At 45.1% G+C, this 24,939-nt stretch overlaps 1 protein-coding gene across 4 annotated transcripts in view; it reads left to right on the top strand.

Annotated features, from left to right (window-relative positions):
* The first annotated feature begins 12,450 nt into the window (after positions 1 to 12,450).
* The window catches only part of SMOC1 (SPARC related modular calcium binding 1), a 145,145-nt gene continuing 132,656 nt past the window's right edge, over positions 12,451 to 24,939 (top strand). For 2 of the 4 annotated variants that reach the window (XM_069596894.1, XM_069596895.1), the window contains exon 1: positions 12,506 to 12,868. In XM_069596894.1, coding sequence (XP_069452995.1) covers positions 12,770 to 12,868 — 99 coding nt within the window. In that variant the 5' untranslated portion in view covers positions 12,506 to 12,769. Of the gene's footprint in view, positions 12,869 to 24,939 lie in introns of all 4 variants that reach the window. The other 2 variants (XM_069596896.1, XM_069596897.1) reach the window with 2 other exon arrangements.

Genomic DNA, 24,939 nt, shown 5'->3' on the forward strand with positions numbered 1-24,939 from the left:
ATCTAGTTCCCTGACTAGGGATCAAACCTGGGCCCCCTGCACTGGAAGCACGGGGTCTTAGCCACTGGGCCACGAGGCAAGTCCCTGAATTGCGTCCTGATCTTGCCGCTGGTGCAGATGCTCAGATGGGCTGGTGGCTTCTCCCCACCCTAGCCGCATGGGATCCACAGGCCTCCTCTGAAACCTGAGCCCCGGGGCCCAGCTCTACACATGTCCTAATTTTCTTACACAGCCCTCCCAGGGTGGGAGCATCTCCAGGAAGGTAGTGAGTTAGGAAGGCCCCAGCCATGCCACTGCTCAGATGTAGAACCAGGGTCCCTCTGCCTCTCCAGTGGCCAGATTCCTCTAAAGGAGCAAAACTGTTTATAGCACAAAAAAGGAGCTTGCTGTGCTCTTTTTTCCCCAGGACGCCAAAGCCTACTGACCCCTCATTTACATGACTTCCCTGGTGGTTCAGATGGTAAAGAATCTGCCTGCAATGCAGTAGACGCAGGTTCCATCCCTGGGTCAGGAAGATCCCCTGGAGAAAGGCATGGCAACCCACTCCAGTAGTCTTGCCTGGAGAATTCCATGGACAGAGGAGCCTGGCAGTCTACAGTCCACGGGGTCACAAAGAGTCAGACACGACTGAGCGACTAACACTTTCACTTTACTTTCACTTTCAAAGGGACTGGAGTGACTTTTCTGGAACAAGGCTATCTGTTTTGAGATGGGTGTCTGTCCCTGCCTGCACCCCAAGCTAGCTGGCAGATTATTAAATACCTTGCTAAAGAAAATTAAAAACACAGACCATTCTTCTACAATGCATGGTTTTATTTATTACTCTCAGCAACTTTATGAAGAGTTTGTGGTCCCTCTTCAGTAGAGACTGCAATTGAATTCAGAGAGGCCTGGATTGGAATCCAAGTCCTCCATCTCCACACTCAGGATGGTTCCAGTGCCTCAGGCAGTTTCTTAAATGAGATCAGACTGTCCATCTGCCACCCTGGGAACCCATTCCAAAGTTTTGTTAAATGGAGAAAGCATTTCTGATGATTTTAGACAGCTCCTTATTCTAATGACCTCTAAAAGCATTCTTTCTCCTAAACTGTGCTCTACCATCATTAGCTAGTCTCCTCTCTGTTTGGCTTGATTGCATCTGCTCACTCTGCCCTGTTGTGAGTGAGGCTTCCAGGTAGAATAAGAAGAGCCCCTATGATTGATGTTCGGAGCTGCCGCTGCTTTATCGTGATGTGGCTTCAACTTGTGTCTTGGTTTAGAGTCTCCCGACAGCATATTCTTTTTTTTTGTCCTCCCCTCAATGGCAGATTCTAAAACAAGGAATTTCAGTGCACATAGTTTATTTGGAGGTGATCCAAGGAAGCACAGTAAGGGAGTGGGGGAGTACAATAGGGAAAGGAAGAATGCCAACTAATGATTCATTAATGAGAAAGCAACTGGGGCTTAATCCTGTTGGGGGCCCACTGAGAGGCTATGGAACACACCTCAGAATTGTCTTGCTGGGGGGTGAGGAAGTTGGGAAATTTACTCACTAATCCTGGTTCCGAATTGGTTGAGAGTTTCACTTGGTCGGGAGGTAGGGGTATTGTTTTCCAGAAGCTTCCAGCTGCTCTCTGCAAAGAATGAGCTAGCACCCATAGCCAGAGGAAACCCTCGGGCAGAAATCTGGGGGTTGTGGATGGGGCATGAATAGTGTCTGCTACAGGTCCTCTCCCTGGTGCCACTTCTCCCAGATCTGCTAGGTTACTTGTGTTAATACCATCCAGGCTCCATTGGACCTAATTTTGTTGATTTTGTTTAAAGCACTTGTATCTTTTAAAAAGCATTTCTTGTAAATAGCTTTCTTATAAAGATATTTCTTGAGGGACTTTTCTGGTGGTCCAGTGGTTAAGAATCTGCCTTCCAATGCAGGGGATAGGGCTTTGATCCCTGGTCAGGGAACTAAGATCTCATATGCCACAGAGCAACTAAGCATGCGTGCTGTAACTACTGAGCCCTTTAGCGCCTCGAGCTGGAGGGCCCATGTGCTGCAACCTAACAGCCAAAAATAAACAAATATTTAAAGATATTTCTCGACTTTTATTCTTTTTAAGGTATCTTCCAAGGCACAAAATAAATTGACTTATTTTTTAAAGATAGAATAAAACTCATTCAACCTCACAGTTATGATATGGGTATGGGTGTATTGTTTTGTAAATGTAAGATACTTTATGAGATCTTAATGATCTTATTTTTTCTTATGTCTTGAAACATTGTGTTATTTTGTCATCCTAGGAATTATTTTACCATTACTCACCAATTATTCCCAACTATGCTGAAAAAGACTAAAAAATAGTACGAAAACTGAAGAACCACAGAATTATCTAGAAGAATGATGGAATAATGTCATAAACCATCCAAATTTCATCATCCTTCAGGGTTCTTAATTCACTACCTGAAGTGTTATGTCATTTTCCAAGAAGACATAAAAGAAAACGGGGGACACCATCTTTGTGGTCTATGTTTAGCTTTCATTGGATACAGTTGGATATTCTGAATTTTTCATTTTCTACTTATATAGGCAACAAGAAAAAAATTGATAGAGGAAGAAGTTTCAAATTATTACATAAATCAGAAGACAAATACAAAGAGGGAGTAGCATTCTAGAATATAAGCAAATGATGATAGTGAAATTGATTATGTAAGAGAAATCTTAGCCTATGACTCTTTAGATGATATCCTAGATGTTTTTTCTCAAATTCAATTGAATTTTCTCAAACTCAAAAATCTAGATGGTTTTTCTCAAACTTTTAAGGACAAAAAGGAAATGTGATATTTTCATCCAGTTATTGCTCAACAAGAAAGACTTAATTACACAATATTTTATGACAAGAAGCTGAACTTTCCTATTTTGCAAAAAAGACATATGGTAATATTCATTAATCTTTTAGATTTTTGTGCACCAAAATTTACTTGGAGTGGTTTGTAGACAGACAAATTTTGAAGGCAGATGTGCTCGAAAAGAGGAAATAGATGACGTAGAAATGAAAATATTAACTGGATTGAAGATTTTTAATTATGTTTATAAATCTACAGGTAGAAATGTTTTGCAATTACAGAGCGAAGAAGATGGCCATACTCTCTTCAACAAAATTATAAGCCACCAAACTTTCAAAAGTTCTGTCTTGATGGTGCAAATGTAAACAGAAGACCCATAAGGATTGATAAACTATACCAATTAGAAATAGATTTGAGTTCTGGAATCAGTATTCCAGGTGAATAAGTTCCAGGATCATGACATTTGATCAGTGGATGGTTTCCTCAAAGTTTGTTGTCTATGTCAAGTATGTTACGGTTTGGGGTTTATTTTTAATTTTAATTTAATTTTTATTTTTTGGCTGTCCCTTGCATCATGTGGCATTTTACTTCCCAGACCATGGACTGAATCTAGCCTTTGGCAGTGAAAGGGCACAGTGCTAACCATTGGACCATTGGCACTCCCCAAATTTGGGTTTATTATATTTATTTTTTGTAGTCTTTTAAAAATTTTATTTATTGATTTGAGTAGTGTAGTTTTGTCTCCGCGGGGTCCTTTGCTGCTGCGTGGGCTTTCTCTAGTGCAGCAGGGGGGAGCCACTCTTCATTGGGGAGCGTAGGCCTCCTTCGCAGTGGCTTCTTTTGTTGTGGAGCGCAGGAGCTAGGGCTCATGGGCTCCAGCAGTTGCAGCGCGGGCTTTAGAGAGCAGGCTTGGTAGTCGTGGCGTCTGGACTTATTTGCTTCCATGTGGGAGCTTGTGGGATCTTCCCGGACGAGGGATGTGGGATCTTCCTGGACCAGGGATCGAACCCGTGTCCCTTGCATTGGCAGGTGGATTCTTACCCACTAGACCACCAGGGAAGCCCTGGGTTTATCATATTTAAATTCTTATTAATAGTTCTGACAGAGTTGCTTTTCACTATCTGTGGTCATTAGCCTTCAAGGTGGCTCCCTCTGACACTCGCCTCCAGGCATTTGCACCCTTAAAGTCCCTTCCGCATTGTACCAGGTTGGTCTGTGTGGCCAATAGAATATGGCAGAAGTAGTGATGTGTCACTCCTGAGATTTGCTGTTCAGTTTCTCAGTCGTCTTTTTGCAACCCCGTGGACTGTAGCATGCTAGGCTTCCCTGTCCTTCACCATCTTCCAGAGCTTGCTCAGACTCGTGTCCGTTGAGTCGGTGATACCATCCAACCATCTCGTCCTCTGTCATTCCCTTCTCCTCCTGCCTTCAATCTTGCCCAGCATCACGATCTTTTCCAATGCATTGGCTCTTCACATCAGGTGGCCAAAGTAGTGAAGCTTCAGCTTCAGCATCAGTCCTTCCAATGAATATTCAGGGTTTATTTCCTTTAGGATTGGTTTGATCTTGCTGTCCAAGGGACTCTCAAGAGTCTTCTCCAGCACTACAGTTTGAAACTATCAGTTCTTTGGCACTCAGCCTTTATTTATTGTCCACCCCTCATATCCATACATGACTACTGGAAAAAACATAGCTTTGACTATACAGATGTTTGTAGGCAAAGTATTATCTCTGCTTTTTAATATGCTATCTAGGTTTGTCATTGCTTTTCTTCCAAGGAGCAAGTGTCTTTTAATTTTATGGTTGCAGTCACAGTGATTTTGGAGCCCAGGAAAAGGTTATTAGCCAAAGACTGTGGCTTCCATCCTGGGCTCTTTCACTGATCACTTGCTCTCAGGAGAAGCCAGCTATCTTGTGAAGACTCATGTGGAGAAAAATGGAGATATCCTGCCAACAACCAATGACAAATGAGGCCTACTAACAACCATGGGAGTGAACTTGGAGGTGGGTCCTTCAGCCTTAGATGACTGTAACCCTGGCTGCTAGGTCAACTGCAGTGAGAACGAGCTACATAATTGCTGGGGTCCAGTGTAAACTGAAAATGGATGGTTCTGTTTTCAAAAATTTTTATAAATTTAAATTCAGCCATTGCAGAGTCTTAAGCTAAATGTGAGAGTGAAAAAGTTGGCCTAAAGCTCAACATTCAGAAAACGAAGATCATGGCATCCGGTCCCATCACTTCATGGGAAATAGATGGGGAAACAGTGGAAACAGTGTCAGACTTTATTTTTTTGGGCTCCAAAATCACTGCAGATGGTGACTGCAGCCATGAAATTAAAAGACGCTTACTCTTTGGAAGAAAAGTTATGACCAACCTAGATAGCATATTCAAAAGCAGAGACATTACTTTGCCGACTAAGGTCCGTCTAGTCAAGGCTATGGTTTTTCCTGTGGTCATGTATGGATGTGAGAGTTGGACTGTGAAGAAGGCTGAGCGCCGCGGAATTGATGCTTTTGAACTGTGGTGTTGGAGAAGACTCCTGAGAGTCCCTTGGACTGCAAGGAGATCCAACCAGTCCATTCTGAAGGAGATCAGCCCTGGGATTTCCTTGGAAGGAATGGTGCTAAAGCTGAAACTCTAGAACTTTGGCCACCTCATGCGAAGAGTTGACTCATTGGAAAAGACTCTGATGCTGGGAGGGATTGGGGGCAGGAGGAGAAGGGGATGACCGAGGATGAGATGACTGGATGGCATCACGGACTTGATGGACGTGAGTCTGAGTGAACTCTGGGAGTTGGTGATGGACAGGGAGGCCTGGCATGCTGTGATTCATGGGGTCGCAAAGAGTCGGACACGACTGAGTGACTGAACTGAACTGAACTGAAGCTAAATGTGGGACTTTTCATGACTGCACAGCTTGCACGTCTATGACCCTGGACCTGACTGTGACCTCAGAGACCCTGAGCCAGAACCGCCCAGCTGAGCCCCTCCTAATCACCTGACGATAGAAACTATGAGATAGTCTTTGTTGCTTTAAACTGTTCAAAGAGTAAGTTGTTACATAGCAATAAATAGCTTATGGAATAAATAGCTTATACACTATTCCTTTATTCCTACTTTTGTAAACTGTTTGTAAAATGACTTAAAAATATAAAATGAATCCACCAGCCAGATAGTGACTGATGACAACTATTTTTACTGGGATACTGAGAGTTAAAAGGATGAGTGATCCAGCTGATTGAAAATTTATTGCTATGTTTCTCCTGCCTCAGTGCCTTTGCACATACTGTTTGCTATGCCCAGAATGCTCCCCTCCCCCAATCTTTGTACTGATTAAACCAGACATCCTTTAAATCTAAACTTAAACATCACATTCTCAGAAAAGTTGACTCTCAAGATTGAGTTAGGTGCCCTTTTTAATAACTCCTCAAATACCCTGGAGAATCCCAGAGATGGCAGAGCCTGGTGGCCTGCCATCTGTGGTGTTGCACCAAGTCAGACATGACTGAAATGACTTAGCAGCAGCAGTAGCAAATACCCTGTACATCTTTGCAGGTACCCTGGGCACTTGTAACTAGTGAGTTAATTACTGATAATTTGTTGTTTAGTGTCTGTCTTCCCACTAAAGTATAACGTCCTTGAGGTCAGTTGCCTTCTTTCTTTGTGCTCACTGTATACCAGTGCCTAGTTCGGTGCCTGACACATAGTAGGGGATGCAATAAAATTTGATTGGTCTGTCTCTGTGCCAATGAATCAAGAACAAACAGTGATGATTTGCAATGGAGTCTTCAACCCCAGTCTCAGTGGTATCCTCTTGACAATGCTTTCTCTGGAGCGCCCAAGCATGGTGATTGTGAGCCTATAGATGGGAAAGGCTCCTTGTCTAATGGGATCCCATGTGAACAATACAGACCAATAAAGCAGGCAAATGAAAGATAAAGCAAGTAAGTCGGGAGAATTCATACACATGGAAATAGGAGTTAACTTTCAGTAATACACAAAAGAGCATGTGCAAATACAGCATGTGCTCTGACTCCTAGGACTGAGAGATTAAAGATGATGTGAAAGCTTTATTTTTTATAAAAAAAAAACTTTTACTTCATATCGATGTATAGTTGATTCAGTTATACATACACATTTATCTATTCCTTTTCAAATTCTTTCCCCATTTAGGTTGTTATGTAATATTGAGCAGAGTTCCCTGTGCTATAAAGTAGGTCTTTGTTGGTTATCAGTTTTAAATATAGTAGTGTGTATACTTCAATCCCAGACTCCCTAACCATCCCTCCCCTCCGTCCCCATCCTTCTCCTCTGGTAACTGTAATAAGTTTGTTCTCTAAGTCTGTGAGTCTGTTTCTATTTTGTTAATAAACTCATTTGTATCATTTCTTTTTCAATTCTGCATGTAAGTGATGCCATAAAATATTTGTCTTTCTCTGACTTATTTCACTCAGTATGACAACCTCTAGAACCAGAGGATGCCAAAACTTTTGGTGTGCCTTGGTATGGTAATCTTTGTTGGTTAAGCCTCAGTTCTTCATCTGAACAATGGGACTAATAATACTGACCTCATATGCTCGGTCTGAGGATATAAGATCATGCATTGAAAGTGCTCGGAGAAGGCAATGGCAGCCCACTCCAGTACTCTTGCCTGGAAAATCCCACTGATGGAGGAGCCTGGTAGGTTGCAGTCCATGAAGTCACTAAGAGTCGGACACGACTGAACGACTTCACTTTCACTTTTCACTTTCATGCATTGGAGAAGGAAATGGCAACCCACTCCAGTGTTCTTGCCTGGAGAATCCCAGGGACAGGGGAGCCTGATGGGCTGCTGTTTTTGGGGTCGCACAGAGTTGGACACGACTGAAATGACTTAGCAGCAGCAGCAGTGAAAGTGCTTAGCAAAAAGTTCAGCTCTTGATGGACTGGGCTCAAGTTCTGATTCTGCTATTTGTTTCTGGCTGAGTTATATAACCTTCCCAAGTTTCTGCTTCTTCATTAGTAAAACAGGGGAAATGATGGTACCTACCTTGTAGAGTAAATGTGAGAGTATGTATTAAAGTCTTCATGTTATTGCTGTCTTAGTCATTTTGAAACCAGGTCACAGAAAAGTAACCAGGTGAAAAGAGATTTCCCTATAGGTGGATGCAGGAGGGAAGGAAACAGAAACAAGAATACAGGCGATCGCCCAGAATATTTTCACAAAGATGGCATTCTTCCCAGTGGTCCTAATTGACTGCTCGTCTCATCAGGGGGCTTCTTTCTTGCCACTCTGGCACTGTGTGGCTTGAGCCTCATCCAAGTATGTTCTCAGATCCTCCCACTTGAAGGTGCCTAAGAGAGGGAAATACCAGAAGTAAATTTTTGTGGCATCAAGAGTCTGGGTGTCTGGCCCTAAGGCCAGTAATGTTTTGAGCATGAGGGAGCTAGATGTGCAGAGCTAGAGGAAAGCCACAGCTAAACACTCTGGACTGCGCTGCGTTGTCCGTGGTTCTTTCGTTTGGCAACTCGAGATATGATAATGATGATGGCGTCTACTTCTATTTTTGTCCCAGGGTTTTCTCCTTCCTTGGTAACATAAACTCTGATTTTCAACTGGACACGTGTGGCCACCTTGAATTAATAACACAATTTTTTTTAGCCTTATTTGTGGCTAAGTGTGGTCAGGTCACTAGGTTTTAACCGATGAGATACGGTGACTGTGGCTTCTGGGAGTTATCTTTAAAGAGAGGGGCATGCTCTTCTTTCCCTCTTTTTCCTCCCTGTGGGCTGGAAGACAAATGTGATGTATGGAGATTGAGCAGACATTTTGAATTATGAGGGAGAAGTTGCTTGTTACAAATAGACAAACTGACAAATAGGAGACAAATAGAAGAAGCCTGGGTTAGAGAGAGCTGCCCTAGACCTTGAAGGGAGTTTGTGTCCAAAAGAGATAATCTACATTTTTGTCATTCTAAATTATTTTTGTCATGTATATATACTTTTCAGTTTTATTAAGGTATAAATGACAAATAAAATTGTAAGATATTTAAAGTGTACAATGTAATATATACATTTTATGAAAGGATTCTGCCCATCGAGTTAATTAACACATCTATCACCTCACCTATTTACTTTTGTGTGTGTTATCAGTTGTCATGTGTATTTAAAGTGTAAGGGCTGACCTTGGTAAGATTAACTTCTGTGGATCAATCTCACCTGCATAATGGAAATAATAATAACTATCTCAGCCCAATGCTAGATTTTTCAGCAAGTTTGTCACAAATCCAGAAACAGAGCCCAGGATTCTTGATGTTCCAGGTTTCTGATCTCAGTCGTATATTTGAAAAGAGCCCTGAACCTTAGACACCACTCACCTTTCTCTGTTGGTAGTGGTGAAGCAAGTATAAACCAAGGAGTATTTATATTACAGAAGCACCTTTCTCCAAAGCACCATTAAAGACCTACATTTCTGAAACCTTCCCTGCCATTAGGTTTTTAGTAGGTCTCTGCTCTCTGAGTCCCCAAAACACACTGCAGTCTTTATTCTTAAATATATTCTCCAGGTCTCTGTCTGCCGTTTCTTAGATTATAACCTCTCAGAGGGCAGGGTATGCATTCCAAGATCCTTTATTATAATGAGCATTGTGTTAGGCATAGAAGGAGATGCATCAAAGTGCTTGTGAAAATGAACAGAAAGAGTCTGTTCTGAATATGAGACAAGACTCCTGGCCTATACAGAAACATATATTTGAAATGGGCGTTCCTAGTTGCTAATAAATATTTGAAGCTCTCAGACCTCAACATGGGGTATAAAGTATTATTTTTCCTCACTGAAATATCCCCTTGCAAACAGAAGTCCCACAGGACAAGGAGCAAGGCTGAAACTGGACAGACCAGATGCCAGGAGAGCTAGATTTATTTTTGGACCGTAAGCTTGGCCTCCAGGGAAAGAAGGAACTTGTCAATTTCACTTTTTGCTTGGATCAGACGATTGAGCCTGGCAGAGAGACGATGTTTGGGACTAGTAGTTCTCTGGAATTTCTAACCTTCTCTGGGCTTGGGAGGAGTCGGGAGAAGAAAATGCATCGTTTGAATGATAGCCATGGTTACGAAAGGCCTCCCATGCCAACCGGAGGGAAAGCAAAATTACTTTGCTGAGCAAAGTAACTGGAAAGCAGTTGCTCATATTTTAAACTAAGCTATATGGTTGAAATCCAGAATAATGTAGACTTTTGGACCAGCGACCACTTGGAAACAAGCTTTCTGGCTGGAGAGCAGCCTGTGGTGTTACGGATGGAAAGGACTATTGCAGTGTCTTTTCCCTCAGCACTTTGTGCTGCCAGATACTAGGGGGCCATCTCAAGCATACTTACTTACTCCAGGAGATTTCTCAATAATTCCAGCAACAGAAAGAAGTTGACCAGCTTGATGGGTGCATGTGGTAAGGTGGTAGAGTCAGAACAAACCTACCACACTGCTGAGCCTGAGGGTGACATTTTCATCCTGGGGAGCCCCTGATGGAGGAGCACTCAGGCAGGCACAGGGAAATTGATGTAAGTGCTTCATGAGGCATGGGAGAAGCAGACAAGTCCAGCTGGGCAAATTCCCAGGATGCCAGATCACAAGGGCTGTTTCCAGGAAAGGCTGACCCTTGCTGTTTCCATGCTTTTCACTGAAACTCAGTGAAGCTCAGAATCTCAGCTCCCTTGCAGGCCACTGAAAAAATTCCCAGGAAGCACACAGGAACTGTCAAACTCTGTGCGATTGGACATCGCAGTTATCAGATGATGGAGGCAGAATTAGACTCTGAAAACCTGTACTTGAATGTTTGCTGTCATTTGCCAGCCAAATGAGGCCAGGCAAGTCCCAGGTGCATGGGGTATCTGGTTTACTTACCTGTAAAGCTGGATCTCTCTGTCGACTTCACAGGATCATTCAGAGGGTAAAATGAGATGAGGCATTTGTACTGCCCTCTTCAGATGCCAGGTTGTGATGTTTCTAACACAGTCATTCTAAGGGACTTATATATTCCATCTCCTTCAATCCTGACAACTACTCTTGAGGTGGACACTATTTTTATTCCCATTTTACAGAAGGGAAAGCAGCACCCCAGATAAGTAAAGTGACTTATGCAAGGTTATACCACTAGGTGGCAGACCCAGGATTTGAACCCATGCTGATGGGCTCCAGAGAACATTAACTGTTTCCTGCTATTTCCCAGCAGAGGAAGACAGACAATTCTCTTAGAGCAGTTTCTCATTTTTGTTTGAAGAACCATCAGTACTTTGTAATTGTTCTAACATCCAGTCAGGGCTTTTTGATCTGATGCCGCTGGGGAGAGTTGAAGCCTTTTAAGCAGAGAGTGACGATTCAGGTTTGCGTTTTAGAAGGGTGACTGGCTGCTGGGTAGAGGCTAGGTGGCAGGCAAGCCGGGTGAGCAAAACTGAATGCAGGAATTGGGTGGGGAAGCTTGTTTATGCAACCCAGGAGAGAAGCTGTGAGGGAGCAGAGTTAACCTTTGTCAGGACCGCTTAAGCTCACAGGGAGAGGAGTTAAGCCCTGGCGCTGCTTCCAGCCTGGTTGGAGTAAAGAATCCCTCACCTTCAAGTGAGTGGTCCATACCAAAGAAAATAAACACTAAGGGTTGTGTTCCACTTAAGAAGGTAAACCATGGTTCTCTTAGGTTGAATGCAGTGGACCTTTTCGCTCCTTTGAAGGGCTGGTGTGATGTGTCTGTGACCATTCCCAAGATGAACTCCTGGGGATCGTCCTGGGCAGAGCCTTCTAACATCCTACCGGCACTCAGGAGAGGTCTCCCTGACTTCTCTGACCCATCCCTGGGGTCTCTTCATCCACAGATTACCCCTCCTATCAGTGCTTTTTCCTCTTTTCTTCCCCCAGTCAGGAGACCAGGTCCCCTCTGACCTCTCCTGCCAGGGCTCCTGGGCCACAGAGAAGCTGCCTGTTGGCCTTCTAGTTCCAGGCAGGGAGCCAGGACCCCTGAGTTCTAATCCTGTATCCACCACCAGGCCGTGGGTTGGCATCATCTCATACCCACAGGGGCCCTCCCTAGCAAGGAGATGCCCAGCAGGAGCTTCCTCTCTCCCCCTGACACTGCTCCCGGGCCGCCGCTGTAGGACTTAATGTGTTACCTTGTCTGCAAGCAGCGAACGCGCCCAAGTCCCACTCCTAACGCTGGTTGCAGCCTGTACTCCGCGTGCAGGTGACCTGGCGACTCCCCAGTTATTCTCGGTGTTGGTGCAGCCGGGAAGCAGATTTGTCAGCCCCTCCTGTGCCCTAGTACCCTCATCTGAGAAAACGGGGCTAGGAGTGTTTTCCCTACCTATTTCATCCGGCTGACGTGACAACTCACTTACTGTAACCTAAACATGCTTAAGGTGTGACCATTTACGGGCGGGCATTCTGGGACGTTCAGGCTGCTGGAGCTCTCGGACGCTTTTCTGGACCGAAGGGCCAAGATAAAGCTCCTCGTTATGCCGGTCTCTCCTAGAGCCCACTCGGCCGAGCCACCAAGTGTCGCTCCTCGGTGGGGTCGGTCGCGAGCCGCCCCTCTTTCCTCCCTCCCATTGGCTCTCACCTGCCCGAGGGGCGGCTGCCACGGGCCTCTCGGCCAGTCAGCCAGGGCCGCCGGGCTCCGCCCCGCCCCTCCCGGGGGTTTATAACGGGAATTCCCATGGCCCGGGCTCTGGCATCCAACCTGCTGCCGCCGCGGCCCAGCCGAGCGGAGAGCGCGGCGCGCAGAGCACACACGCTCGCGCTCAGCTCCGCTCCCGGGGCGGTTCATGAGCGCGCGCTCCGACTGCAGCCTCCGCGATCCCGCGCTGCCGCCGCCCGCCGTCGCCAGGGTCCCCCGGGGTGGGAAGGAAGGCAGGAAGGCCGGCGCGGCCGTGCGCTCCGTGAAGCCCGCCACCCCTGTCCGCAGCCCGCTGCCCGGACCGGCCTGGCACCATGCTGCCCGCGCGCTGCGCCCGCCTGCTCACGCCCCACTTGCTCCTGGTGTTAGTGCAGCTGTCCCCGGCTCGCGGCCACCGCACCACCGGCCCCAGGGTAAGTGCGCCCCCAGCCGCGCGCCCACCCGCGGAAGGAGACCGCAGGTCGCTGGCCTTCATCCCTTGGGGACCGGAGAGGGAGGTATCAGAACCTGTGCCCCCCCGCCGCTCACCTACTACCCCGTCGCCGGTGGGCTTCTTGGCGAAGTTGCTGAAATTAAAATTTCTCCCATTGTTCCCCCCCGCCCCACCCCTTCTTTCTTGCAGCACCGACTCTGCCTTCCCCCTCCTCCCCCTCTCCCCCTACTGTCACTGGTGAGTTCTCTTTCCCCATCTCTCCTCTCGGGGCATTTTGCTCCAAAACCCTTAGAGGTGCCTCCTGCATCCGAGGTGCCTCCTGGCTCTCCGCTCAAGCGGGGCTGCTCGGTGGGCTCACCCCGCGCGCGGTCCTAGAGCGCTGGCGTTCTTGGCAGGCGGCGGCGGCGGCAGGGGCGGGGGGCGGTTCGGGGGAGAGCAGCTCTGCCTCCAGGGTTTTAGGTTACCGGAGAGCCACACAAGGACCTTGTGTTGTTGTTGTTTTAAAAAGCGATCGCTGCTCGTAAAGCCCACAGCAGATAATTTTAATGCTCCCTCCTGCTGGGCACAGCCGCAGAGGAGGGGTAGAGATGGGGGGCTGTGGAGAGCTGGTGGAGAGGAGCTGGCAGTGTTCGAGGAGCTCTTTCCTTGCGTTCCGCCTGGGAGGGTGCACTACTTGTTGAACCTTGGTCTGATTGGAGTTCCTGAACGATGTGAAACGTGCCAATTCTGCGCACAGGGCAGGCTGTTCAAGGCATTGTAAAACCTCCGGAACCGACAGCATTGTGTTCCTTTCTGGGCTAGATTCTTGCTCTCGTATAACCCAGTTAGTCTAATGAAGGATTCCACTACCTTAAAAAGTGTACTCTTAAACCACCCACTGATTCATTTGACCAAACTGATCCAGAGGATGGGGCTTCCCAGGTGGTTCAGTGGTAAAGACTCCGCCTGCCAGGCAGGAGGCATGAGTTCTATCCCTGGGGTGGGAAGATCCCCAGGAGAAGGAAATGGCAACCACTCCAGGATTCTTGCCAGGATAATCCCATGGACAGAGGAGCCTGGCTGGCTACAGTCCATGGGGTCACAAAAGAGTCAGACATGGCTTAGTGACTAAACAACAACGATCTCTGGCCAAGAATTACTTTATGTCAGGGCAGTTGTCTGTTGACAACTATCTCGACAGACAACTGCCTGCCTTCTCCAGGCAACAGGAGAGTCCATGTGGAAGTAGCTAGTATCTTTGTGAAAAGATTGGCTCCTTAACCAGCTTGTGCTTTCCTGGATATTGTTTGGCCTAGCCCATTGCCACCTGTTCAGATCGCAGGTTCTTTCTTCCTAGCGCTTGCTCCGTGAGAATCGTCTTTATAACTGTCGTGTGTGTGGGAAAAGCCTCGCAAAGCTTGACGAGCCTTAATGACTGCCCAGATGCTGGCTGATTACATCTGAGCCTGGCTATCACTGTAAGATCAGATTTGCAGCCACTTAGGAAAGAAAAGTGTTTGTCCCCATGTTGGGCCGGCCCTTGCTTTTACGACCAGATGTGCAACAGCAGCAGTTAAAGTGTGGCCGATTAGAGCCAGGGCGTGTCATAAATCCTCGACAGCAGGCATTCCCGAAGCTGGGGCAAGCTAGGGCTCCGGGAGTGACTTTTATGGATGCAGATGAGGATGCCTTTTAAATGAAGCTGCTTGGTTTGATATTAGGACTCGCAGCTTTTAAACTCCGAGGTCAGGAGAGCCACGGCGTTCCCTCCAATAATTAGGAACAGTCAAGACAGAGACGCAGACCAGAGCACCCGACTGAAAGCTGGATGCCCGCCCACATGAGAGGCCCGGAGACAAATGGTAGGGGGCTCGTTTGTTGCTGGGCGAGTCTAGGGTCTCAAGCCATATGGCTCTCCTTCCTTGCCTCCTGCAACTGGAGGAAGCAGCTCTTAGGGGTAAGCAAGGGACTTCAAGGGAAAATAGAGACATGGGTTAGTTTTCCCTTGGGCTTCTTTAGTTTATTAATTTGATAGAAATGGTAGAACACAAATAGGAAGTGTAAATAGGCTTCTGTGGGTTCCAGCTGGATTTTTTTCTCTCTTTTTCTCCCTTTCTCTGTCTCTCTCTTTCTCATGCAGACACACACACCGCACACACACACACACACACACATTTAGAAAGTATCAAGGGAAAGCTGCTGGATGCATTTATAGACCCCAGTAAGAGCCCGCATTTATGAATTCTTGGGCCGGGCACTTTCCATGATCACTTACATTTATAAGAGCAAGAAGGTGGGTCTTTTTAGCGTCATTTTGAAAGTGAGACTCAGGAGGGTAAAAGCCTTGCTTGCAACATGGTGCATGCATAGCGGTGGGAGCCACATCCCAGTATATATGGTTGTGCAGGTTGTGAGCTTGTGTGCTTTTCACACCACCAAGCAGCTGCAGGAAGTGTTCGTCCGACTAGCGATGCCATTCCTGTTAAATGGGCATCAGGCGAGTTTGTCTATAAGAAAGCACTATTAACAAGATTTTTTGGTGTCTGCATCTCTAAAGGGTGATGCCTTTGAGTTTCAACCTATTCCGGAAGCCTGCAGTTCTCTTCTGTGGCTTCTTGGTGGCGTCAGAAATGCGGTCCTGGTTGTGGGCAGCAGTGTCATGAGAGGAGCAGAAACATCTGGCTGTTGCAGTGTTCCCTTGGGCATCCCTGGGTCTCTTCTGTTAATCTTTTGAGTGACAGAGGCTTAGGGATTGGCATCTTTTCCAGCTGGCTTTCTAGGAAACCCAGAGCATGCCCTTTTGGTTTAACTTTATCTGGCTCACTAATTGAGCTCCCTTGAGGCCTAGACTCCAATCCTTGCCCCCTTATTTGCTTCCTGCCTTCATAAAATGCCTGACATTTGTTTGACTCTGGCTCTCAGCAGCTATCAGGTATCAGATTGGAGGCTATTATGTAGGAAGCACCTGATTTCTTGGTCTCTCGGCTGAGTGGCCACATGGCTATCTGGGATGCTGGTCAGGAGCTTTTTAATTACGGAGGAGGCAGCCATTTGTTTAATCCTGCACAATTTACTGAAAATGTTTCTGGGGAGGGTTAATGGGGGAGGGGATCTCTCAGGCCCATGGAGTCTGATGGCCACGCCAAGCCACTGCCTGTCTTTGTCTAAACCTCCATCTGTTCTACAGACTGGGAGCTGGCTGAAGGCAGGTTCGTGCCCAGCTTGTCCATCAGTGTATCCCCCAGAGCTCACACAGGGTCTGGCACCTGTGGAATGAACAAATAAATGCAGATGATGGATGCTTTAACATTGTACTTATTTATTTATGTCAGCCTCACTGAGTGGCATGCCGAATCTTCGTTCCCCAATCAGGATTGAATCCTTGCTCCCTGTACTGGGAGCACAGAGTCTTAAGCACTGGGCCACCAGGCAAGTCCCCAGATGATGCATGTTTATCAGTGATTCACAGGTTCCACTTTCTTGGTACAGGACTGGAGGCAGGGAATAGATTTTAAGAAGTTTGAGAAATAGAAGAAAAATTTGATTTCTTAATTTTTTTAGCTGTATTCTTTATCCTCTCTCCTCTCGAGTACTCCTCCTTTGAAACCTAGCTCTAGCATCACTCTCCAAGTTGGTTAGAATTGATCACTCTCTACCTTTGCACAGCTTCAATATCTGATTCACTTGTGTTCTTAACTTTCGCTAATTTTACAGTGAGCATCTTGAGATCAGACCAGCATCTTCATCCTCTTAGCATTAACTTGCCCCTTTGGCACTCCATCCATGATCTTGTCTTGTTAAATGAACAAGTTTACAACCTCTTGAGGGCAGAGTAAAGATGTTATTTGTCAGTGTGCTGGTCACACTGCAAAGTGTACTGTAAATATTTATTGAAATGAATTTGACTGTACTGTGACATCCATGCTGGACTCCCTGCTCTCATTTAAATGAAGTTGGTTACTTAACAATTTATTATTTTTTCCCATTTTAGGCTTTTGTTCCTAAAGTGTGTGGGGTGGTTATGGGAGGTGTGGGGGTGGAGAGACTGAGCAAACAAAACGTGAATAGGGGAACAAGCTTTGGCTCCACATAAACCCTTTAAAAAAAATCTTGCATTTGCCAAATGTGAAGCAGCTTGTAGACAGCTCCCTTCTCTTTGACTAACCTGTCTCAGTGTCTGGATGAGGGTGGGGCCTTGTGTCTGTAGAGATGCCCTTCTTATTATCTGTGTTCAGAACAAGAGCCCTTTCCCCCCCTTTTTTCCACGTGGTGGATTTAGCTGAGAGGCTACTCTGGTGTTAGGCCAAGAATCTGATTTAAACCTTCTGATGGAGCTGGCACAATTGAGGAAGACAGGAAGAGGAAGCAATCATCTTAGAAACTCTAGGAAATCCAAGCAAATGGAAAACACTTTGATATTATGTCCTAAAGTTGAAGGTACACATTTTTTTTGGCCACCCCACTTGTCTTGAGGGATTTTAGTTCCCCATCCAGGGACTGAACCCGACCCCTTGGCAGTGAAAGCTTGGAGTCTTAACCATTGGACTATAAGCGAATGTCCCAAATGTTCACATTTCTTATGGCCTGTGATTCCATTTCTAGATGTATACGCCCAAGAAAAACTCGTGTCCAGAAGGAGACATATGCAACTGAATTCACACTACTGCAAACCTGGAAAGAGCCAAATAAGCCATCAGTTGGAGGGTGGAGAATTATAGTCAGTCAAAACACATGATCAACAGTGACATGCAAAAATATGGATGCCTCTGAGTAATACGATATTAAGTAAAAGAAATACAATGAAAGATGCAATGTGACATCTTTTATAAATTTATAAACAGCTAAAATCAAAGAAAAAACTTTAAGGAATACATATAGCTGCAAGAAAACTATATGAAAAGAAAAACAAGGTATACAGGATCAGGGGAGGTTAGGGTGAGGCTGAGATTGGATTGAGATTGGATTAGTGTAAGTTAGTATCAATACTTTACCTTTTCAGAGGAGAAGGGAGATGAGGTGAGTCTGAAGTTATTTGTCCATTGGCAAAGATCAAAATAGCTGGTGTATAAAAAATAAGTGTGGCTCCTGCATAGGCCAATATTGAGTGTGTCATGAACCAGGTTCAGTCCAGTTCAGTCGCTCAGTCGTGTCCGACTCTTTGCGACCCCATGGACTGCAGCATGCCAGGCTTCCCTGTCCATCACCAACTCCCGGAGTTTACCCAAACTCATGTCCATTGAGTCGGTGATGCCATCCAACCATCTTATCCTCTGTCGTCCCCTTCTCCTCCTGCCCTCAATCTTTCCCAGCATCAAGGTCTTTTCAAATGAGTCAGCTCTTCACATCAGGTGGCCAAATTATTGGAGTTTCAGCTTCAACATCAGTCCTTCCAATGAACGCCCAGGACTGATCTCCTGTAGGATGGACTGGTTGGATCTCCTTGCAGTCCAAGGGACTCTCAAGAGTCTTTTCCAACACCACAGTTCAAAAGCATCAATTCTTCAGCACTCAGCTTTCTTTATAGTCCAACTCTCACATCCGTACATGACTACTGGAAAACCACAGCCAAAGATTATGATTAATTCAGTTCTTTGCACCCGAGATCAGATGAACACAAATTCCCTGAGTAGGGACTCCTTTCTTGTCTCCTTCTGCTCCCTCCTGTCACCCTTTCCAGATGTGTGTCTTAGAAACTACCCGAAATACCATGCTGGAGAGTGATTATTGGTTTTTGTTTGAATTCTTGTCTGGTTAGACCCTGAGCCAGATGAGGCTCTGGCATAAATATCTACATCACCTGGCCAACGGGCTCGTTTGTAAAACTGAACCCTTTGTGGGCCATCGTGCACCTTCCTCGCTCAGGGGGATCAACCTTGTACATCTGAGTCCCTAGCCCTGCGGAGCAGAAAGGTTCACTAGCTGACGCTTGGGCCAGAAGCCTTACTTGCCCGTGGTGGTGGGGGAGGCATGTTTCTGGCTGATCCCTGCCTTCATTCCGGCCTCTTCCTTCACTCCCGATGGCAGAGGCTGGGGAGGGGAGCATGGCCCCCGCTTAGCAGGTACAGGGCACCCTTTCTCTCCTGACTACATAGAGTTCTATTGTTTAAGCAGCCAAGTTCTTGGCATCGCTGCTGCTGGTGGGGGTTGATGTCAGTGTGGAGGCCCCCTCCTGCTGCATTTGTCACCGTGAAGCAGTTTGGGAGAGGACAAGGGTTGAGCTGCGGATGGGAAATCGATCAGAGCTGCTTGTGAGGCTGCCAAACAGGGTTAGCGTTGTACAAATGTGCAGTGCGCGAACCCTGAGTCCCTGAGGGGGTAAGAGAACTGGACCTCCTCCAACACTCCCAACAGCCTCATAAGGACCCCAAGTGACATAGGTCAGTAGAACAATTAGTTGGATTTCCTTTTGCACCTGATGTCATTCTAAACTCAATTGCTAGATCACGAATTAATCTTAACTTGGGCGGACATGTTAGGTGTGGAGCTCTGTGTACTTTGGCCGTCCCCTCGGTTGATTTCAGCCTCTTCCTTCTGGAGCTGGAGCTGGGTGGCCTCTACAAAGCCACTCAGAAAGTCTGGCGTCTCAGAAGAAACCCCGCCACCATCAGGGAGAATGGAGACAGAGTGAGGTTCTGCGAGACAATGTGGCAGGTGTTTTGAAACCTGAAAAATACTCTATAAGTGTCAGCAACTGTGCCCCTTCCCATTAAAAAACTATTTCTCACTGCAGCATCGATCTGATTCTAGCAGATAAAGGCCAAATTTTTTTTTTTTTTTTAAGTGTTGGCAGTGGAGAAAAACTGGACTTACTTTTCCAGAATTGTTCATTTTTAGGACTACAGAGCATCTATTAGACAGCACTGGGAGTTCAAAATATGGGGCATATTAATTATGCCTCTCGAAAAATTCTGCAAAGCCCCAGGGGAGAGGACACAGCAGTAGTAACAAGTGAGATGGTGAGGTGGACAGTGTTATATACCTGAGCCCACCTTCAGGTGTTCAGTGCTCCCGAGGGGCCCAGAAACGAGGACTCCAACGACTTCCCTTTGTCAGTGTTGCTGTGCAGTAGCCCTTTTGGCCGGGATGAATATGTCCTATATCTGTACTGTCCAGTATTAGACACGTGGCTATTGAAGGGAGTTTTGTGTTGTTTGTTTGTTTCTTTGCTATTGAAGTGTTAAATGTGGTGCATAAAACTGTGGTGAAGTGGCTTTTTAACTTGAGCGTAATGAATTTAAGTGTAAATATCAATAGCCACAGGTGGCTAGTGGCTATTGTATTTATTGGATGGCATTAATCCCTCTCCAAGGTACCCCAACTTACCTCTCACCGTATATCCCTGCCCCCACGTGAGGATATACAGACTTTGGTTGCCCTGAGCTGAGCTGTATTTCCTGACCTCTCCTTCCCTCCTCATCTCTGTCCAAATCCCACCCATTATTTGAAAGCCTTCACACAGTCCTCCCAGCCTTGGCCCAGGAGGGTTCTCTCAGACCCCTGTGCTTTGCTTACCCCCAGGGCAGTGTGTGCCCCCATCTGCCCTGTATTCTAGGCTGACCGGAGAGGGAGGGCAATGGGGCACAACCTTCAGGGGTAGACACACCCAAGTTTGAGTCTGGCTCTGCCACTGTGAGCCTGGGCTGGTCATGTAACCTCATGGGTCCTTGGTTCCCCAGTTTGTCTAGTGGAAATCATAGCATCTACGTTTTAGGGTGGCAAGAGGATGAAGTGGGAAGTCTTAGCCTCCTATTCTGGTTCCTACTCCTATACCTTTTCCTGTTATAACAAATAATACAAACCCAGAGGCTTAAGCAATACAAATTTTGGGGGGTCTGAAGCCTGACGCAGGTCTCAGTGGGTTGAATAATCATCAGAGCTGAGTTCCCTTCTGGAAGCTCTAGAGGAGAATCCATTTTCTTAGCTTTAGAAGCTGCCTGCATTCCTTGGCTTGTAGCCCCTTTCTACCTTCAAAGTCAGGTTAGGTCTTTTTCATGCTGCCGTCTGTCTGGTTCTGACTCTCTGCTTCCCTCTTCCCCACTTAAAGACCCTTGTGATTGCTGACATTGGGCCCACCAGGAGGGCCCAAACCATTCTCCTTATTTTAAGGTTGGCTGATTAGCAACCTTAATTCCTCCTTGCCATATAACTTGGCAGTTATTAGCATGTATTAGTTATTAGTACGAATAGCATGGCAGTTAATAGCAGTATTAGGATTAGGACATGGGGCATTATTCTGCTTTGGAGAAGGAAATGGCAACCCTCTCCAGTATTCTTGCCTAGGAAATCCCATGGACAGAGTCTGAGCCTGGTGGGCTACAGTCTGGGTACTCTCAAGAGTTGGACATGATTTAGCAACTGAGCATTATTCTGCCTACCACACTCACTGAAGGTCTAATACAGTGCCTAGGTTACAGAGGATACTTGATAAGTGGGGGCCATTACTGTGACCTACAGCTGTGAGTTTCTTTCCTTTTAGAATGGAAGTCTCTTAATGGCAGCATTGCTTAATTATCTTTATAGACTTCATTCTGTGCTTAGTATATAATTACTGAATAACAGAATTTTTGATGAATGTAGATTGTCTCTTTACTTTTAAAGAAATATTACACAGTAGAAAGAAGTAAAATGTAAACCAAAATATGTAATCCCCTTTGTGAAAAAAAAAAAGTTGACACGTTTAGAAAAATGAGGTGGGGTATATGTTATGCTGTTAATAGTGGTCATTATGGGGATATTCCATTTCTATGAGATGTATCTTAGCAATTATTAAAACAATTTTTTTTTACAATGAGCGTTTTTAGTCTCAGATGAAAGTAATGTAGATTAAAACAGGCATGATTCAAAGAAATACCTGAAGCTGTCTTAATCCAGATAAGCCCCCTTCTACATCAGACACAGTCAGTCCTATGCTCACGTGGAGTTGATTTTTAAGTTGGTAACTATCAATATCAGCCTCTGAATCAATTTCTGCATGCTTTGAACTCAGTCTTCTTTAAAGGAGAGTTTTCAATTAACCTCAGCAGGACATAACTGTAAAAAGTATATTTATTGCTGCTGGTGGGAATATAAATTAGTATAACCACTTTGTAGAATTATAGTTGAAGCTGCACACACCCTTTGAGCTTGTAATTCCACTCTGGCATATACCCCAGAGAAATGGGCTGAAATCAGTATTAAGAGATGTATTTAAGGATGTTCACAGGAGCAATTTTTGGTTGGAAAAATTGTAAACCAGCTAACTGTCCATCAACAGGAAACTACAAATGGAAATTTTGATATATCCAAATAGTGGAATATTACACAGTGCTGAAACTAACATAAAGCATCACTTATTATTATGGATCAAATTCATAATCAAAATATGCGGTGAAGAAAGGCAAATTGTAGAATGCATACATCATGATGCTATTATTTATATGATGGTTGAAAGCATGTGAAAATTACATGTATTTGATTTAAGGGTACATACATGCATAAAACGGAGAAGGCAATGGCACCCCACTCCAGTATTCTTGCCTGGAAAATCCCATGAATGGAGGAGCCTGGTGGGCCGCAGTCCATGGGGTCGCTAAGAGTCAGACATGACTGAGCGACTTCACTTTCACTTTTCACTTTCATGCATTGGAGAAGGAAATGGCAACCCACTCCAGTGTTCTTGCCTGGAGAATCCCAGGGACGGGGGAGCCTGGTAGGCTGCTGTCTATGGGGTCGCACAGAGTCGGACACAACTGAAGTGACTTAGCAGCAGCAGCAGCAGCAGCACATACATAAAAAAAAATGTATGGTGGACTTCCCTGGTGGTCCAGTGGTTAGGACTTTGTGCTTCCATTGCAGGGGCATGGGTTCCATCCCTGGTCTGGGAACTAAGATCCCACATACCATGCATCATCGCCAGTAAACAAATAAATATATGAAAATTAAGGGTAATGATAACTCTGAAGCTCAGATTATGGTGGTTACCTAGGGTGCGAGGGCAGAAGAGAAAGAAACACTGGTTGGGACTTTCGTGTTTTTAAAGGGGAAGGTGAGTACGTGGATATTTAAATTCCTTTTTACATGTATTACATACTATATCGCAACATTGTCATTGAGAGATAAAAAGGCATTTGGATAGATCGCAGCACAGTTCTAAGAGTAGGACATAGAAGTGCTGTTTCTGTACAGTGTACTCTGCTCCAAGAGTCTGATCATGTTTTTCCTTTCCCCTGAAGGCCATGCTCAGGGTCGTTCAACCACACTTGTGATCCCCATCGAGCACCCGAGTGCTGGCCACTTCCCTCCTGCCCTTGTGAGGCCCTGAGGCCATGCCTCCTCCCCTGAGCTCCAGGTGGGCCAGGTGGGTACAGGTGCAGTGGCCTTTTCCCATCCCTGCCTGGTGGGCCCTCTGCTCTTGTTGTACTTGCTGTCCCTTGATAGTTAGAGATGAGGTTGATCATTTTCTCGAATTTATTGGCCATTGGTTAGGGTCACCAGAATTGGCAAATAAAAATACTAATATAAGGTTGCCTAAATTGTAAATTGCATAAACTTGAATAATATAATGTAAAATAATGTAAATTGCATAAGTTGAAATTTATATAAGCAACAGATGTTTTAGTATACTTATTATACTAAATATAATAAATTGCTATAATAATTCTTTGTTATTTGTCTGAAATTCAAATTTAACTGGGTGTCCAGTATTGTATCTGGCAATCCTACATTAGTTCCTTTTCTTCCAGGAGTCATCTCTCAAGTATTTTTGCTAGTTTTTAAAATAGGAGTGTTAGTTTTTATTTTTTTCTTCTTCACCTCACAGACTGACTTGGGAAGAGTTTTTTTTTTTTTTAATACTAAGAATATCAGTCTGTTTTGCTATCATGTCTGGCAAATGCCTTTCATTATGAAAAAATACTAGTTTCAGTCTTCTAAATTTTACACCTTTGTGTAACCCATCTGTCATTATGATTTCTCTCTTTGCTGTCAGGATGAGAAAGGTCTCTTCCTCCTAAGTTTATAGAAATTAGGGTGAATAAGTTTCTAAAGGCTCTTAGAAATGCAGTATACGGGTCATCCATTGATTTAATGTTTGACATGCATTTGTGTGGGAAATGGGCTTCCCTGGTGGAACTTCTTAAGCAGCCCCTATGGAAGGAGCACTTGTCCTGTATTTCAGAAATCCCCAATAACATTTAGAAAGAAGATATGTCAACCAGAAATATTCTGTCAAGGTTATTACTTAGGGGAAGTTTATATAGAAAGCGTTACTTTGAGTAAGCAGGCTTTCTTGGGAATGACGGTAAGACTTTGGCAAAGAGCTTAGACTCTGCTTCATCTCTGGGTCTTTTCCATTCATTAAGAAAACTTCCAAATATACAAAAGCAAAGACCAGTATAGTGAATTCCAATGAACAACTCCTGGCCAAACTTGATTTTTTCACCTGTTCCTCTAGTCCTTTGATCATATTATTTTGTACCAAGTTCAGACATTATATCTTATTATCCATAAATATTTTCATCTATCTCTAAAGATAAAGACTCATTAAAAGGCACCTAACCACAAAACCACATCATAACCAAAGAATATTAACAACAATCCCTTAATATAACAGAATTCAATCAACATTCAAATCTCCTTGATTATGTCTCAGATCATGATCCAGTTAAGGTCCACATCATGCCTTCTCTCTAAATCCTCTTTTAATCTGCTAGTTTCCTCTCCATCTCCTTTTCACTTTGTAATTTATTTGTTGAATAAACAGGGTTTTCCAGGGTTTTTCATGCTAGCTTTTTTGGGATTATATTCCCATAGAGCTGTGTGACATATTCCTCTATCTTTTATATTTCCTGGGAAATGATAGATCCAGAGGCTTGCTCAGATGCAGATCTGATGTTGTTTTCCAGTAAGCATATTTCATGGGTGTGCTTCCGTCAGGAGGCACATACCATCAAGTGATGTGACTGCAGTGGTGGTCATTTTGGGACCCATTGATTTGATAGGCATCACCACTGATTTTTAAACAAGTAGCAAGTGATACTGAAAAGCACTTCTACCTTCCGTGTGGCAGGACCATCTTTCTTGTCTCTGAGTTGG

The sequence above is a fragment of the Ovis canadensis genome, chromosome 7 (assembly GCF_042477335.2).
Source record: "Ovis canadensis isolate MfBH-ARS-UI-01 breed Bighorn chromosome 7, ARS-UI_OviCan_v2, whole genome shotgun sequence".
Lineage (NCBI taxonomy): Eukaryota > Metazoa > Chordata > Mammalia > Artiodactyla > Bovidae > Ovis > Ovis canadensis.